Source organism: Suricata suricatta, chromosome 8 (assembly GCF_006229205.1).
Source record: "Suricata suricatta isolate VVHF042 chromosome 8, meerkat_22Aug2017_6uvM2_HiC, whole genome shotgun sequence".
Lineage (NCBI taxonomy): Eukaryota > Metazoa > Chordata > Mammalia > Carnivora > Herpestidae > Suricata > Suricata suricatta.
In genome coordinates this window covers 120,508,687-120,524,564 of record NC_043707.1, presented here as the reverse complement: position 1 = coordinate 120,524,564, position 15,878 = coordinate 120,508,687, and the positions used below count along the sequence as shown (strand labels likewise).

Sequence of the window (15,878 nt, the reverse complement as noted above, 5' to 3'; positions counted from 1 at the left end):
AGTAGAGGGTGTGTTCAAGGAAGGTTTGAGACGAGAGAGTAAGAAGGAAAAAAGCAAAGAAGAGAAACTATTTAGGGCATTAGTAGTACGGTAGGTTTGGCGTTACAAGAGCCTGAATGAAACAAGCAGATAGATAAGGGTGATACTAAAATGGAACGGAAATGACTTGATGGAGTAATCTTTGGACGTTGGTGGATGAGTGTGCGGAAGGCATTGAAGAGGATTTCAGGTTTTTGGCACAGAAGACTGGATGGATGGTGGTACCGTTTACCAACATAATAGAATTGATGGAAGAAGTTGGAGTGGCAGGTCCAGGCAGCGGCAGAGATGAGTTTCGATTAGGGCATATTGCATTCCATACGGCTGGGAACATGTCCAGTAAGTAATTGGCTGTGTCCGAGAGATCTGGAAAACGGAGCCAACTGGGGAGGTTGATTTGACCATATGTAAGAATGCTCTCTGTGGTGATCTAACCTGTTATCAATTTTCCTCTTATTTCCAGGGACTAACACATATTAAGTGAGCAGTGAATATTTGTTGAATTGTTATTGCTATGGCTGCAGCTTTTAGCAGTGGTCTACTCTGTACATGCTTTGAAAAAACTGATTGCTCTAATTTTACTCAATAGTAGGCAGCTTTGGACCAGGTGTTGTGGGCCTGAGCAATGTTTATTCACAAGTGGTTTCTTGATGACAGACCACCACGTGTCACTTGAGCAGACTGGCATAAAATTGGCCCTTACTTGATTATCTTAGGTATTTTCCTGGTTATAAATCACCCTTCTCAGTTGTGACAAAATTGTTTGGAAAAGCCATGAAGTTTATCTCCATGTGAGTGGGTTTGAATATGCTATTCACAGTGCTAGAGCTAGCATATAGCGATTCGAGAAAGCCTGTTTATTACCAGCTGATCTATTTTTGGACAGCTCTAACAGCTTGTCTGACTCAAAAGAAATGGTGAGATAAATGCCCTAGAAAGTAATACCGTGTGTAAATAATAACAACAAATTTATTTTAGTGTCCCCAGATCTTAGTATATTATAGGAGCTCAGAAAGTTGGTTGAATTAAGTGAATCTATCTGGTACTTTAGAATTATCAAGTGCTAGGGGCGCCTGAGTAGCTCAGTTAAGCGTCCCACTTCGGCTCAGGCCATGATCTCGTGGTTCATGAGTTTGAACCCTGCGTCGTGTTCTGTGCTGACAGCTCAGAGCCTGGAGCCTGCTTCAAATTGTTTCCCTCTCTCTCTCTGCCCCTCCCCCACTCACACCTCTGTGTCCCCCCACCCCAATGTCTGTCTCTCTTTCTCAAAAATAAATAAACATTTAAAATTTTAAAAAGAATTTACCAAGGGTTTTCACATGTATTATTTTATTTGATCTTCAGAACCCTGTGAATCACACCAGGTATGGTTCCCATTTGAAACAGGAGGGGATTCATATACCCTTAGCAAGAATATTTTATATGTCTCTGCAGACAGAGGCAGTTTCTGTTGTCCTCTCTCAGTCCTGTTTTTCACGCCCTAAGTAATATTCATAATCAGTCCATGAAAGACCTGCCTAATCTGAATTCAATGTGTACCACTCTGCAATCTTGCGTTGACTGTTTCAAGATGGCTTAGAAGTGAGGTGGGCCCGAGGCGCCTGAGCAGGTGCATCTTTCCTTGCTAGTTTATATTCATCACAGTGCAGGTTGGTTTACAAGTCAAGGAGCAGCAGTGTTTTTTCCAAAACTATGTAACGCATATCATAACATGATTTGAGCACTAAAATGTGTAAGCTGAACCAGGCATGTGTCATTTACTCCAGGAATACCTTTTTAAAGGAGTCCTTTTCAGTTATTAAGTTCGTAGGTGGTGTGGAATCTGGTAAGTTGATCTGAACCAAAACTTCAGGCCTAAGCAGCTTTCTGGTGAGCACTGGCAGATGTTTACTTTAATGACATTTGGCTTCAGTCAGACTGAAGTCGTTTTTCAAATGACTCATATTCGTTTTTTACTAGTGTGAATTCCTTCTCTTCTACCCACAGCACCTTTCTTTAAACTTTAGGCTCCATCCACGGTGATATTATCTTGTCATCCACATTCTCTTGCAAGTACTTATTTTAGATCTTTTTCCTGTGGTGTGAGGCATTTAGCCCAGGAGGGAACTGTTCCCAGCTTCTCTTAGGGGTTGGAGCTATGTCATTCGTCTATGAAGAAGCACATCTCAGCTGCTGGATCACTTGTGTTCTGTTTACAGTGAAGAAATACTTCACTATTTTTGATATTTAATTTCATGACAGTGGTTAGATTAAGTTTGTTCTGGATGTACTAAACCTTTTAATCCAAAGTCAAGATTTCAGCTTCTCCCTTGGGGGCTAATATGATGATATTTATGGCTTGGAGATAATGAGACATTTTTTAACCTGATCAGGCTACTGGAGAGTATGTTTTGATCAGCTCATAAATTGCATAGTTCCCTATGCATAGTAATGAGTTAGGTATTTAGGAATAACAAAGTAAAACTCTCCTAGTATGAAGAGTATGTGTTATACAGGGAAGATCATAGTCATACAAGTGCTTGGGACTGTGGGAGGCACGTCACAGCTCCTTCTCAGGTTACCAGTGTTTAAGAAACACGACCAAAATGAGGTTGCAGCTGCTTAAGCCATGGATATGTTTAGTGAACAGCAGGTTTTTTTCCTTTTGTCTACCCTCAGGAGCTAAGATTCTTGGTTTGTATTGTAGTAATATTTTTTTAGGCCTCTTAGAAATCATTATTGATTCTCAGCATTCACTATATTCCCCACTTATTCCTAATCTTCTTGCTTTTGTATGTGTTCATTCATTTGTAGAATATAAATGGCATTCGCACAGAGGAGGCGGCTGCCGTGACAAGGGGGCGAGCTACCAGCCCTGACTCTGAATGGGATGGTCCCAAGCATTCACTAATTCCTAGTAAGAGCCAAATGACCACCCCGTCGGAGTCTCCACAAAGCTTTGAGAGTGGCTCCCTCTCCATAAGCAGCAAGGAGACAGAAGAGAAGGAGCAGGGGGCAGCTGGCTCTCTTGATACTAAGGAGACGCCAGGAGGCGCAAGTGGGGAGTGTGTAGGAGCGGAGGAGCAGGCCGGTGCCTTCCCCTTCCCAGTATCACCAGCTTCCTCTCAGCTGCAACTTGGTGAAAAAGAGGCAGAGAGTAGTGAAGAACATGTTACACCAGGAGAGCCACTTGGAAAGCAAAATGGATCATTTCTTGACTCTCGTGTGGGTAACCAGTTCCCCACCCTCATTCGAAGTTTCCAGGTAGTAACCAGTTCAATGATGCAGGTCTAATGACTTACTTCGGGAGTGGGCCAGAATCCGCTCTGTGGAGGAGGTGGTGGTGGTGGTGGTGGTGGTGGTGTGAGGGCAGTCGCCCCTCTGCTTTCTTCAGAATCACAGAATAAAATTGAAGCCCTCGATTACTACAGATAAATTTATTCAGAGGCATTAACTGCGTGGCTGGAAATGCTTTCTCCCCTGATGAGGTAACAAAACCCTCGGGGCTAAATTCCAGTTGTTTATCTCTATGAAGCCGGTGTGAGTGGGTACCTCTTTTCCTGGCTCAAGTGTGGGCTGTGGAAAGAGGTAATTTCTGAGACCTCTATGATGCAGAGCCATTGGTGTTCGGAGGCCATGCTCAAAAAATTCAAATACTCTTAATTAAAAGAAGCAACTGATTTTAATGCGCTTTCAGACCCCAAATAATTGTTTATTCATCACAGCCACACAGTACAGCCCACCACTCCCACTGACCCCACTCACCAGGCTTCCAAGCCCATGGGCACTAATCTCCTATGCTAAGGTGGATGGCCACTTAACTTTATCACAATCAAATGGTAGTTTTAGGGTGATTCATAGTCTTTGGAAGGGGAGCTGATGGACAAGAGGACTTTGATATCCTACTAATGTTCATTCTTCTGAAATTCTCAGATTAATCACCAGGTGGTGGTAGAAGTGATTATTTTCTTTCCAGTTTTCCAAATACTGTTTCTTCTCAAGAACTCCAAAGTGAATGTCTGACATTGATTTGAAAGAAGTTGACGAATTCCAGGATAATGCATTCCAATGCCACTGCTGTTTCATGTACATTTGTAGTTAGTGGAGGAAATGTGACTGATTTTCTTAATTATAATGGCACAGTCACAAGGACAAACAAAAGTGACTGCTATTTGGCAAACAATTTTATATTCAAATTCTGAAGGTCAGTCTAAAGTGTTTTATATCACCGATCATAACTGTCTGATCTTATAGCTCTCCATTAAGCGTATGAAAATGATTACAGTAATGCTGTTTTTTTTTAATATCCCTCATGATTTGACACCTTGTCAAGGCTACTTTGGAAGAGCGTCCAAGTCCTGGGCAGAGATGGAGCTGGCCCTTTGCTTGATTAGAGCTACCACTTTGATCAGATCAATGTCAGAAAATTAGTTCTCTGTGGGTTCAGAAGACTCTGGTAACTCTTTCTCTTTACTGCTTCACAGCCACCCCTGGTGAAGACTCAGACCGTCACCATCTCGGATACTGCCAATGCTGTGAAAAGCGAAATCCCAACCAAAGATGTCCCTATTGTTCACACTGAGACCAAGACCATCACTTATGAGGCTGCCCAGGTAGGTCACGGTGTGACGTTTCAGAAGCAAAGACTGGAGTAAACACAATAAATAACCTTCTTTCTTTACTGAGTCGCTAATCATTTGCTGCAAATAATATGAGGCTTTTCTGGGGTAATTCTTTTTAGAGGAGATTACTGATCTAAAGATATCCCAGAGCACTTCATTAAAAGCAAAGTTGTCTTGCATCCGGTTGCTTATATCCACCCAATTAGGGAAGGCAGTCTGCGTAATGGTTAAGACCATGGGCTTTGGGTCAAACAAACCTGAATCTGGGTTCTGGCTTCTTCATTTCAGTTACTACAAGTGACTGAATGTCTCTGAGCCTTGATTGCCCCCTCCCCCTCTCTCCCACCCCACCCATCATGTTAGTATCTGCCTCATAATTTTGTTATGAAGATTATATAAGATACATACTGTATGAACTTGACAGTCATGCCTGGAAGTGTAAATAAGTAACAGCTATAATGATTATAATTTATTACAATTAAATTTAAAGTCACACAAGAATTGGGCTACCTGAGTGACTCAGTCAGTTAAGTGTCTAAATCTCGATCTCAACTCAGGTCTTGATCTCAGGGTCTCACACAAGACTTTAAGTATTTAAATTTTTTTTAAATTTTTATTTATTTTTGAGAGAGAGAGACAGAGCATGAGTGGTAGTGGGGTGGGGCAGAAAGAGGGAGACACAGAATCTGAAGCAGGCTTCAGGCTCTGAGCTGTCAGCACAGAGTCCGATGTAGGGCTCGAACCCACGGACCGTGAGATCGTGACCTGAGCCAAAGTCGGATGTTCAACCAACTGAGCCACCCAGGCGCCTCTAAAATTTTTATTTAAATAAAACAGTATAATTTTAGCAAAATTTCTCCTTCATTGTTGGAAATTTGATTTTTGCATTTTTTAAACTTATTATTGAGAGACAGAGGTGAATGGGGGAGGGGCAGAGAGAGGGAGACACAGAATCTGAAGCAGGCTCCAGGCTCTGAGCTGTCAGCACAGAGCCCGATGCGGGGCATGAACCCACGAACTGTGAGATCATGACCTGAGCTGAAGCCAGGTGCTCAACTGTCTGAGCCATCCAGGCGCCCCCAATGTTGGAAATCTGAATGAGCTAAGAGTTGCTTTATGTTGAATCAGGTTTTTTTCTTTTTTTTTCTAATTCACAGAAGCCAAAAGTTAGAGAAAGCTTTCTCTCTATAAACTGATGAGCAAATATTAACAGATATTTGTTGAGCATTTATGTATTAGGCCAAAGCAGTATACAAGGTAGACAGAGGCTCTACTCTCTGGAACTTTGGTTATGGTTGAGAGAAACAGATAATAAAACACATGAACAAGTGTATAAATTTCAGACCTGGTAAATGCTCTAAAGAAACTAAAGTAGGATAAAGAGTTAGACCATAGGAGGGGCGCCTGGGTGGCCCGGTCAGTTGAGCATCGACTTTTGATGTTGGCTCAGGTCATGATCTCACAGTTTGTAAGATCAAGCCTCGAATAGTGCTCTCAGCTGACAGCGGATTCTCTTTCTCTCCGCTCCCTCCCACTTGCATGCACTCTCTTTCTGAAAGTAAAATTTAAAAACTTAAAAAAGAGAATTAGACAATATGAGATTATATGAAAGCCTGCCCCGTGGGGCTGGCGTGGTCAGGAGAACCCTGAGGAGGCCGCATTCTGGCTGAAGCCGCGTGACAGGAGCGAGGCAGCTTGAGAAGCTCTGGCTGAGTGATTTCACCTAAATCCTTACAGTTAATCCTCACACTCTGAACTGGATGAAGGTATCGCTGTTAGGAAACAGTGTCACTTGCCACTTAAAAGCATGTCCTTTGCAATTAGACAAATAGAAATCGTATCCTAGCTCACCCACATACTAGCTGAATAACTTTAAACAAGTCGCTAATCTCTCTAACCCTCTGTTCTTTTAGCTGTAAAATGGGGCAAATATCACATTCCACTGCAAGATTTGGGGGAAGATTAGGTGCCATGATGCCCGCACAGTGTTTGGCACATTCGTGGATGTTCAGTTAACGTTTGTATGCTTCCCTCTATCTCGTGGTGGAGAGTGTGGAGTTTGAGACTGATAAATAATGAGAGGCCGCTTCAAGTGTTTTAGCAGTGTTGGTAAAGCAACATCATCAAAAGCATGGTTTTTGGTAGATGATTCCTAAAGCTGTGTGCTGAATATTTTAAAGTAGGGGGACGCCTGGAGACAGGAATATGACTAGAGCTAGACTGGGGAGATGCTTATAAAGAACCAAAGTGTAGCTGGAGGAAATGAGAAGAAAGAGCTGTGTCAAGAGAGACAGAAATGAATGAAGAGGACTTGGCAGGGGGTGTTGAAAAAGGAAGGCATAGGAAATTACTTTAAGACTGTGCATGTTATTAACCAGAGGATGTAAGAATTACTTTCATATGGTAGGAAACGCTTTAAATTGTCATTGCCATGGAAACAACCTAACTGTCCACCATTAGGGAGCAGGTGAAATAAATTAGGATATAGCCAATTAATATAATTTGATGCAGCTATTTAAAAAAAGCTTCTGATAGGAATAATCTATGTGTAAATTAATGGATGAAAAAGCAGAGTGGAATGTGGTATAAATAATATGCTGCTTATAGGAGGGAAAGAGGAGGCCCGTATATGAATATATTATCTCTGAATGAGTACTCCAAAAAAAACCCCAAAAAGCAGTGATGGCCTCAATGAAGGGTCTGGGGTGGTCAAGAGTGGGAGAAGACTGACATTTCGTCCTATTCCATTTTTTTTTTAATTTTTCAACTTGTATTTATTTTTCTTTTGAGAGACAGAGACAGAACGTGAATGGGGGAGGAGCAGAGAGAGAGGGAGACACAGAATCCAAAGCAGGCTCCAGGTTCTGAGCCATTAGCACAGAGCCCGATGCGGGGCCCGAACCCACAGACCTCGAGATCATGACCTGAGCCGAAGTCAGACGCTCAACCGACTGAGCCACCCAGGCGCCCCTGTCCTATTCCATTTTGAAGTGAATTTTAAGAAGCATATGCATGAAAGGTGTTAGGGCCAACCTGCGCACAGAAGCCCACATGGTTTGAGTGTAGACCCTGTAAAAAAAAAGGAAAAGGAAGCAGTCATTTTAGGATTTTTTTTTTTTTTTTGAGAGAGTGTATGTGAGTGCATGCAAGTGGGAGAGGGGCAAGGAGAGAATCTCAGGCTGTCAGGGTAAAGCTTGATGCAGGGCTCGATCCCCTCACCTGAGCTGATATCAAGAGTTGGGGGGCCTCTTGGGTGGCTTAGTCGGTTAAGTGACCAACTCCGGCTCAGGTCATGATCTCATGGTTTGTGGGTTTGAGGCCTGTGCTGTCAGCACAGAGCCTGGATCCTGCTTCAGATTCTGTGTCTCCCTCTCTCTCTGCCCCTCCCTGCTTGTGCTCTGTCTCTCAAAAATAAACGTTAAAAAATTAAAAAAAAAAAGAGTTGGGACGCTTAGCCAACTGAGCCACCGAAGTGCCCCAGGAAGCAGTCATTTTAAAATATATCCACGTGTGGGAGAAATACAGAGGCAGCATGATGTGCTGGAGAAAGCATGTGGGCTTTGGAGTGAGACTTGAATCTTAATTCCAACACTTGGAAGTTTTGTGACCTTTGGCAAGTCACTTAAAACTCTTTGAGCCTTAACTTTCTCTTCTGAAAAATACATTTATAAGGTTATTAAGATAAAGATAATAGTTGCCTGGCATACAGTAGGTATTAAAAAACGGTAGCTATTACTATATTATATTGTTATATATCTACCTTTATTTCATTTTAATTGGGCTTAAGACAGTCAGCCAAAATACAAATTACTTCTCATTACTCATGCTAAACAGTGGAGTAGAGTGGGGAAAGTGCTGGCTTTAGAATCAAATTTCCTGGGTTTGAACCTGCTCCATTGTTTATTAGTGTGCAGTCAAGTTAATCACTCTGTGCCTCAGTTTCCTCATTTGTAAAATGGAGCTAATAACAGTTCCACCTCATAGGGTTGTTGCAAGGAACAGGTTAATGGGCATCTCAAATTAAGTTGTCACTGAGGCGCCTGGGTGACTCGGATGGTTAAGCATCTGACTTTGGCTCAGGTCATGATCTCACAGTTGTGGGTTTAGGGCGCGTGTGAGGCTCTCTCTGCCCCTTCCCTGCTCCTGCACACACTCACTCTGTCTCTCTCTCAAAAAAAAAGATAGATACACTTAAAAAAACAACAACTCATGTACAGGGAAATGAACAGATTTTAAGTGTTCAATTTGATTGATTTTGACAAATGTATGTATCTGTGTAACCAAGTCACATTTAGGATACAGAACATTTCCATATCTCCTGAAACCCTCTTCAAAGCCTCTTCTAGTTTCTCCTATCCCTCTAGGCAGCTACTGCTTTGATTTCTATCACCTTAGCTTAATTTTATCTGTTCTTGGATTCCATGTAAGTGGAAGTATACAGTAGTACACTTTTGTGTCTGAACATGTTTTGGGGTGGGGGTTTGGTTCATCATGCTTAATCGAATCTGTAGTTTGCTGTTTTTCATTGCTGAATAGTATCCCAATGTTTGAGTGTACCACAATTTTTTTATCCTTTCCTTTGTTGATGGACATTTCAGTTGTTGCCAGCTTGGAGCAAATATGAATAAAGCTTCTGTAAGCATTCATGTGCAGGTCTTTGCGTAGACATATGTTTTCACTTATTTCGGGTAAACAGCTAAGAGTGGAATTGCTAGGTCATAGGATAAATGGATGTTGAGCTTTAAAAATGGCTGTCAAAGCTGCAGTACCATTTTGAGGAGACGTTGGTTAGAGGGTCGAAGAAAAGAGGCCACATGTGGGAAGAGCATAAGAAATCATAACAATGTCTCCTCCATCTCTCACCTCTTCAGAGACAGAAAGCAAGGAGGGAGTCGGTGGGAGGTAGAAAAATACAGTAGAATCACTGGTTTAGTAGAGTTGGAGCTCTTCAAAAAGGTTTAGCTCTCCTGACACACAAATTTACATTTTTTTTCTAATGTATTTATTTTGAGAGGGGGAAGCTGCGAAAGAGAGAGGGAGAGAGAATCCCAAGGAAGGCTCTCCCCTGTCATCGAGGAACCTGACGTGGGGCGCGATCTCTCAGACTGTGGGATCATGACCTGAGCTGAAATCAAGGGTCAGATGCTTAACCTTAAGACTGAGCCATCAAACGCACACATTTATATTCTTATAATCATGTATAAAGTACTTCTGCGATCTCTTTAGACCCTCACAGTAATGTTATGGTGGGGGCGGAGCCCAGATCACAGGACTGCCTGTTATAGACGAGAAAACTCAAGCTCAGAGAAGCGAGAATGACTCGCCCGAGATCCTGTAGCTAGTTATTCGGAGCTGGGACCCAGACCTCAGTTTTCAGACAAGAAGTTTCTTGCCCTAACTTCTAGGTCAAACATTTACTGGCTATAGAACCTTGACAAATTATTGGACTTCTCTGGCCCAACGAACTAAGGTAACGGTTGCATTGTGTGCTTGGCACATAGTAGAAGTACAATAAATATTAGGTGAGTTTGAATATAAGGATAAGTGGGTCTGGGCTGAAGAAAGTGTCCGTGAACTAGCCAGTGATATACCTAGCACGGTGCTGACATGTATATGTCTGATTTACAATTATGTGAGATTTAGGTTTCACAGTCCTGTCCCCTCTCTTTGTTTTGCCTAGATCCTTACTTGGAAGGAAACTCCAGCCAGAAGCTCTTCTTCCTAATTCTCATCTCCTCCTCCAGACTCCCCACCCCCTATATCTCAAAAATTTTGCCTCAAGCAATGTGGTCCTGCTCATAAAGGCTGGAAGCCTCTGCTGATAATACAAATGACTTACATAAAGAGGCAGAAAAACATAGTAATGTAATACTTTTTTTTACTGCAGGTTCTTTGGAGAATAATTGCAATTCTCTAAATCTCCTCTGAGCTGTGTCAGTGCCAGAACCCACTGGTCATTGCTTTCTGGACAGGGTGTTGGCTCTAAGCAGCCCCCACCCTCCCAGTCTCCTCTGTTTCGATCCCAGTCACCGGCGTGTGGGCAGTTCTGAGTCCTGCTGGCAGCCCACGCCCACCGATGACCGCCTCTCCTTTTTGCTGGTGTCACTTCCCGACCTGATCATAATCCGCCAGTTTCGGTCACAGTGTGGTGACTCTAGAGACACAAGTAGCCGCAGCCCTTGTTCTCTGTAGAGATGAGGTGCATAGCCTGGTATTCTAAACACTTTTAAACCCTTCCTAATGGTGGTCCATTTCAATGATAGTTTCGTTGTCAGAAGTATCATTGACATCTTATGTAGATTTCCTCCCACAGTGTCTTAAAGGGATATTTCCTGCCTTATTTGCTCCAGTCTCCCATCTCAGTCTTCAAAGAAGATAGCTGGAGATTCCTTGGCTCCTTAAGCCTTGGCAAGGACCTTTCCATTCCTTTCTGGAAAGTTCTGCCCTATGATTCAGAACCTACCCATGCCTTAGCCCCAAGAGTTTATACTTCTGCCTCGTGTAATGTGTAAAGAACTTCAGGTTTGCAGAGAGGACAGCTGCCACTTACAAGTTTTGGGTGCTTGAGCAAATCATTTGCCTTCTCTGGGCCTGCATTTTCTTACCTGGGAATGCTAATCAGTCTCTGCCCTTTCTGTTGATTTCACAGGGCTTGTGTGGGCATCAAAAAAAGACAATTTTTTAAGGGTAATTTATTTCTGAGTGAGAGTGCGAGCTAGTAGGGGAGGGGCACAGAGGGGGCAGAGACTCCAAAGCCGGCTCTGTGCTGACAGCAGCAAGTCCGATGTGGGCCTCAAGCTCAACAAACCGTGAGATCATGACTTGAGCCAAAGTCGGACGTGTAACTGACCGAGCCACCCAGGCGCCCCTAAAAGACAATGTTTTGAAAGCCCTTTGTGAACTCTAAAATGCTGTATACACAATGTGCAGCCATTGTCACCCTTGTTGGCTGTCTTCCTTCCTCCTCTCTCTGATCTACTCCTGTCACTGACCTGGTGCTAAGGAAACTGACCATCCAACGTTTTTAGAAGGAGGCTTGTTGCCAGGGGATTGTTTTCTTTAGTAAGAGATCGCTGTAAGGCAATTGGATTTTTGTTTTAGAATGTACAGCTGAAGAGCAGTGCCGCTTCCTGCCACATTTGCCCACAAGGCTTCCTGAGAGGCGGGTTGATGAGCTGTGGGTTTTTTTTTTTTCCTGCAGACTGAGGATAGCAACGGAGACCTGGACCCAGGAGTCCTGCTAACAGCTCAGACCATCACATCTGAGACCACGAGCAGTACAACCACAACTCAGATTACCAAGGTAACAGACCGGTTGGATCTTCCTTCTGGAAGTCCCCAAGCTTGGGGCCTCTGTTGGAAGGACCCTGGCCCGTAAGCAAGGGTTTCCAGCTCTATCCCTGCTTGAGCCAGATCATTCCAGTGTCCCAGGTGGAAAGGCCCTGCCGCTTTCCCCAGCAGTAAACCTGGGGGGTCCCTGAGGGTCTCCTTGCCTAGCGAGTAGTCTCATAAAGTCACACATGCCTGTCGTCTCTTCACGTCATTCTCTCTGACTGTCCCCTGTCTGACTGTGGACGTAAGTTTAAACAGTCAGTTTAAGGACTGGTGTCACTGGTATTATTATGCAGCCATATTTTCCTAGTAAAAAATCAGAACTCAGGGCCCAACAGAGAGTTTTTACATCATGTCCAATATCGAGGCCATGGGAACTATCGTTTGCCTGCTGGAATATTGGAATTACTAGGACATGGTTTATGGGGACAAACGGGACAAATTGTCTACAATCGGAACTGCTCCCTGAAAATCAGGCAGCCCGTGTTTGCTGTGGCACTACAGGAAAATATATGCTCTTGTAAGTAAGACATCTAGATTTCTAACCAAGCTCTGTTATCAACACACAGATGACTAGAAGCTAGTAACTTACTGTGTCTAGACCTTGGTTTTCCTCATCTGTCATTTAAGGAAACCTACCCACCCTGAGGGGTTATTTGAGGGTCTTTTGATATGAACGATATGAAAATGCTTAAATAAAGAGCCTAATTTCAAGCTGCATGACGTTTTTGTTCACAGTCTTCTGATTTTTCCTCTTGAAAATAATCAAAATATACAGAAAAGAGCAAAAAGAAAAACCTGTTTTTGTTTACTCACTGAATTTCTATGGTATTTAGAAGGAAGAAAAAGGGAAAAATAAGTAGAGTTGTGACTTTCTGTTTTGCCTGTTAAAGATCTCAGCAATCCACGGGAATAGAGGTGTGCTTATTTTAGCAGGTGCAGCCAAGGGTTTGGGCAAAGTGGGTAAGAAGGCTGTTCTACACAGAACCCAGCAGCAGATTAAAATTTGAACTAGAGCTTTCAGATTAATCTTTTACTATTGCTGGGATCTCCCCCCTTTCCTCTTTCCTTTCTTTCTCATCTGACCCTCTCCCTTTGGCTTTAGACTGTAAAAGGTGGGATCTCAGAGACCCGGATTGAGAAGAGAATTGTGATCACAGGAGATGCCGATATCGACCACGATCAGGTGGGAACACTGAAGAGATTGTGGGCGCGAAGAGGTCCCTGGGCGGGAAGATTGATGGATACGGGAGGTGGCTTTTGGAAGACGCCTCTGCCAGCTTCGCCCCAAGGAACCCCCTGGGCTACTCCAGTGCTGAAATGGGAAGGGCAAAGGGAGTCAGCCCACAGAGGCCTGTGGGATGGAGACTGCAGTTGGAGCATGAAGTGTAATAGAAAGAATAGCAAGTTTTTTAGACTCAAAAAGCCTTGTGTTCACATCCTGGATCTCTCCATATGCTAGCTCTTAACTTTCTGGGCCTCCATGTCCCCATCTTTAGGATGGGCATCATGGCATCTCCCCTCAATGTGGTTGTGAGAATCGGGTGAGATGTGGGGTGTCCACCATGCGGACAGAAGAACATAGTAAGACAAAAGGAAGGTGTGCTCCCCGCCCTCAGAGGGCCTAGAGGCAGAGGAGATGGGGGTTGGGGAGGTAGACTGCGAATCAGGAGCCTTGACTTCGATTCTGTCCTGGATCTGTCCCTGACTTCCTGTCTGACCTTGGGCAAACCACACTACCGCTGATTCTTTCTTGTCTCCTAAAAGAGAATAGGTTGATCTAGATCATTTCTGGGCCCTTCTGAGTGCTAAAAATCTATTCTCTATATTAATTAGGTGCTAATTGTGCTGCAGGCAATTAGCAAATAATAAGGTCAGGATTGATGCTCCTAGTTCTCTGCTGAGTGAGGTGAGAACAGTCGAGCCGCAGAGAAGAGGGGGTGGAGGGGCCCCATGCAAACGCTTCTGCAGTCATTGACAGCCATGCTGGAGCAGTCATTCTGTGGCCTTCATGCTGATATGTTGAGTGCCTTAAAAAAAACCGAGAAAGAAAGAAAACCTGAGCTGCACCGCTGACAGCTCCCTTGGTGGCGGGGCTGAGCCTTCCCGCTGAGACCTCCGGGCACAGGGTCCCCGCAGCAAGGCTGCAGAGCCCAAGTGGGAGGGCCTCACAGCCTGTTCGCCCCAGCTCAGTGGGTCCCACTGTTACCTGCCTGCACCCACCTACCAGGTCCGGTTGGTCTGAGCCCCTGCTGTATGCTGTCTGTGCGAGACGGCCGGAGCAGTGGGGCGGGCAGGTGGTTGGGGAGCGGGGGAGACAGCGTTGACTCTTGATTCCACACCTTACTAGTTACTTCTCTGAGCTGTGGTTTTGCCATCTGTAAAAGAAAGATAATCCTAGATTTCTTTCAGGATTGTTGTGATCAACATACTTGATAGCTCAGAGAGATGCTTCTCTGTCCCTCCGATCTGCTATGTATGAGGGATGCATGGAAGGGAAGAGATAAGGGGTATTCTGGATGGGTGGGGAGGCACTTACAGCATGAAGTGTGTGACCTAGGCTTTCCTAGAGAGGGGCATCGGCCAGAGTAACCAAAGAGACGGCTTGGGCTGGGCCTTGACACATGAGCAGATGGGTTGGGCAAAAAAAGATCAGGGAGAATAAGCAAGGGCCTAGAGAGGTGCCAGTTTCATGGAGTCAGAAGACCAAAAGAGAAAGTTCCCCTCTTCCCTCGTCCCTCCTAGAGATAGTTCTTAAGGGCCAGGGTCAACAGTCAGGTGTTCAGATCTAGCTAGAATCCTTCCTTTTTTTTTTTAATTAAAAAGAATTTTTTATGTCTTTATTTTTGAGAGAGAAAGAGAGTGTGAGTGGGAGAGGGGCAGAGAGAGAGGGAGAAACAGAATCCAAATGAAACAGGCTCCAGACTCTGAGCTGTCAGCATGGAGCCCAACATAGGACTCAAACCCATGAATTGTAAGGTCATGTTCTGAGCCAAAGTCCAACGCCTTAACCAACTGAGCCACCCAGCTACCCCTTTAAAAAAATTTTTTTAAGTTTATTTATTTTGAGAGAGAGATGGCAAAGAGAAAGAGAGAGAGAGGACAAGTAGGGTAGGGGCAGAGGGGGAGAGAATCTCCAGCAGACTCACACTGTCAGCACAGAGCCTGATGCAGGGCTCAAAACTCACAAATCCACAAACTGTGCGATCATGACCTGAGCTGAAACCAAGATTCAGTTGCTTAACTGACCCAGGCGCCCCTAGGTCCTTTTTAACAGGGAGGGCCTGTCTCTTGAGAATCCCCAGGTCACTGTTCTCCAAACCACCGTGGGTGCTGTGAGCTTCAGGCTCAAGGACTTGCGGCCCGGCAAGCGGAGTGGTATCATTTCCTACTTTCTCGGTTTTCATTTGGCTTTTCTAAAATGATCAGAACTCCTCCAGATGCTAACACGGGGTCTCCCCAAAACTAAAGGACAGTGTAGTGAAGAAGAAAGCCATCTAGATTTCAGTTAAAATCCCTGCTATATTACTTACTAGCTGGGAAACATTAACCACTTTATTTAACCACTGAACCTCAGTGTCTTGGTCTATAAAATGGAAACAATGAGGGGCACCTGGCTGGCTCAGCTGGAAGAGCAGGCGACTCTTAACCTTGGGGTCGTGAGTTTGAGCCCTGCGTTGGGCACAGAGCTTACTCCAAAAAAAAAAAGCGGAAACATGGGGCACCTGGGTGGCTCAGTTGCTTAAGCATTCAACTTCGGCTCAGGTCATGATCTCACGGTTCGTGGGTTCCAGCCCCACATCGGGCTCTGTGCTGACAGCTCAGAGCCTGGAGCCTTCTTCAGATTCTGTGTTTCCTTCTCTCCCTGCCCTTCCCCCATTGATGCTTTGTCTCTCTCTCTCTCTC

At 44.3% G+C, this 15,878-nt stretch overlaps 1 protein-coding gene across 6 annotated transcripts in view; it reads left to right on the top strand.

Annotated features, from left to right (window-relative positions):
* Window positions 1-14,034, top strand: part of EPB41 (erythrocyte membrane protein band 4.1) — a 190,661-nt gene extending 176,627 nt beyond the window's left edge. Inside the window, exons 15-18 of one of the 6 annotated variants that reach the window (XM_029946492.1) lie at window positions 2,833-3,282; window positions 4,503-4,631; window positions 11,842-11,943; window positions 13,078-14,034. In XM_029946492.1, the coding sequence (XP_029802352.1) occupies window positions 2,833-3,282; window positions 4,503-4,631; window positions 11,842-11,943; window positions 13,078-13,434 (1,038 nt within the window). In that variant the 3' untranslated portion in view covers window positions 13,435-14,034. The remainder of the gene's footprint in view (window positions 1-2,832; window positions 3,283-4,502; window positions 4,632-11,841; window positions 11,944-13,077) is intronic. The other 5 variants (XM_029946495.1, XM_029946489.1, XM_029946491.1 and 2 more) reach the window with 5 other exon arrangements.
* The last annotated feature ends 1,844 nt before the right edge of the window (window positions 14,035-15,878 follow it).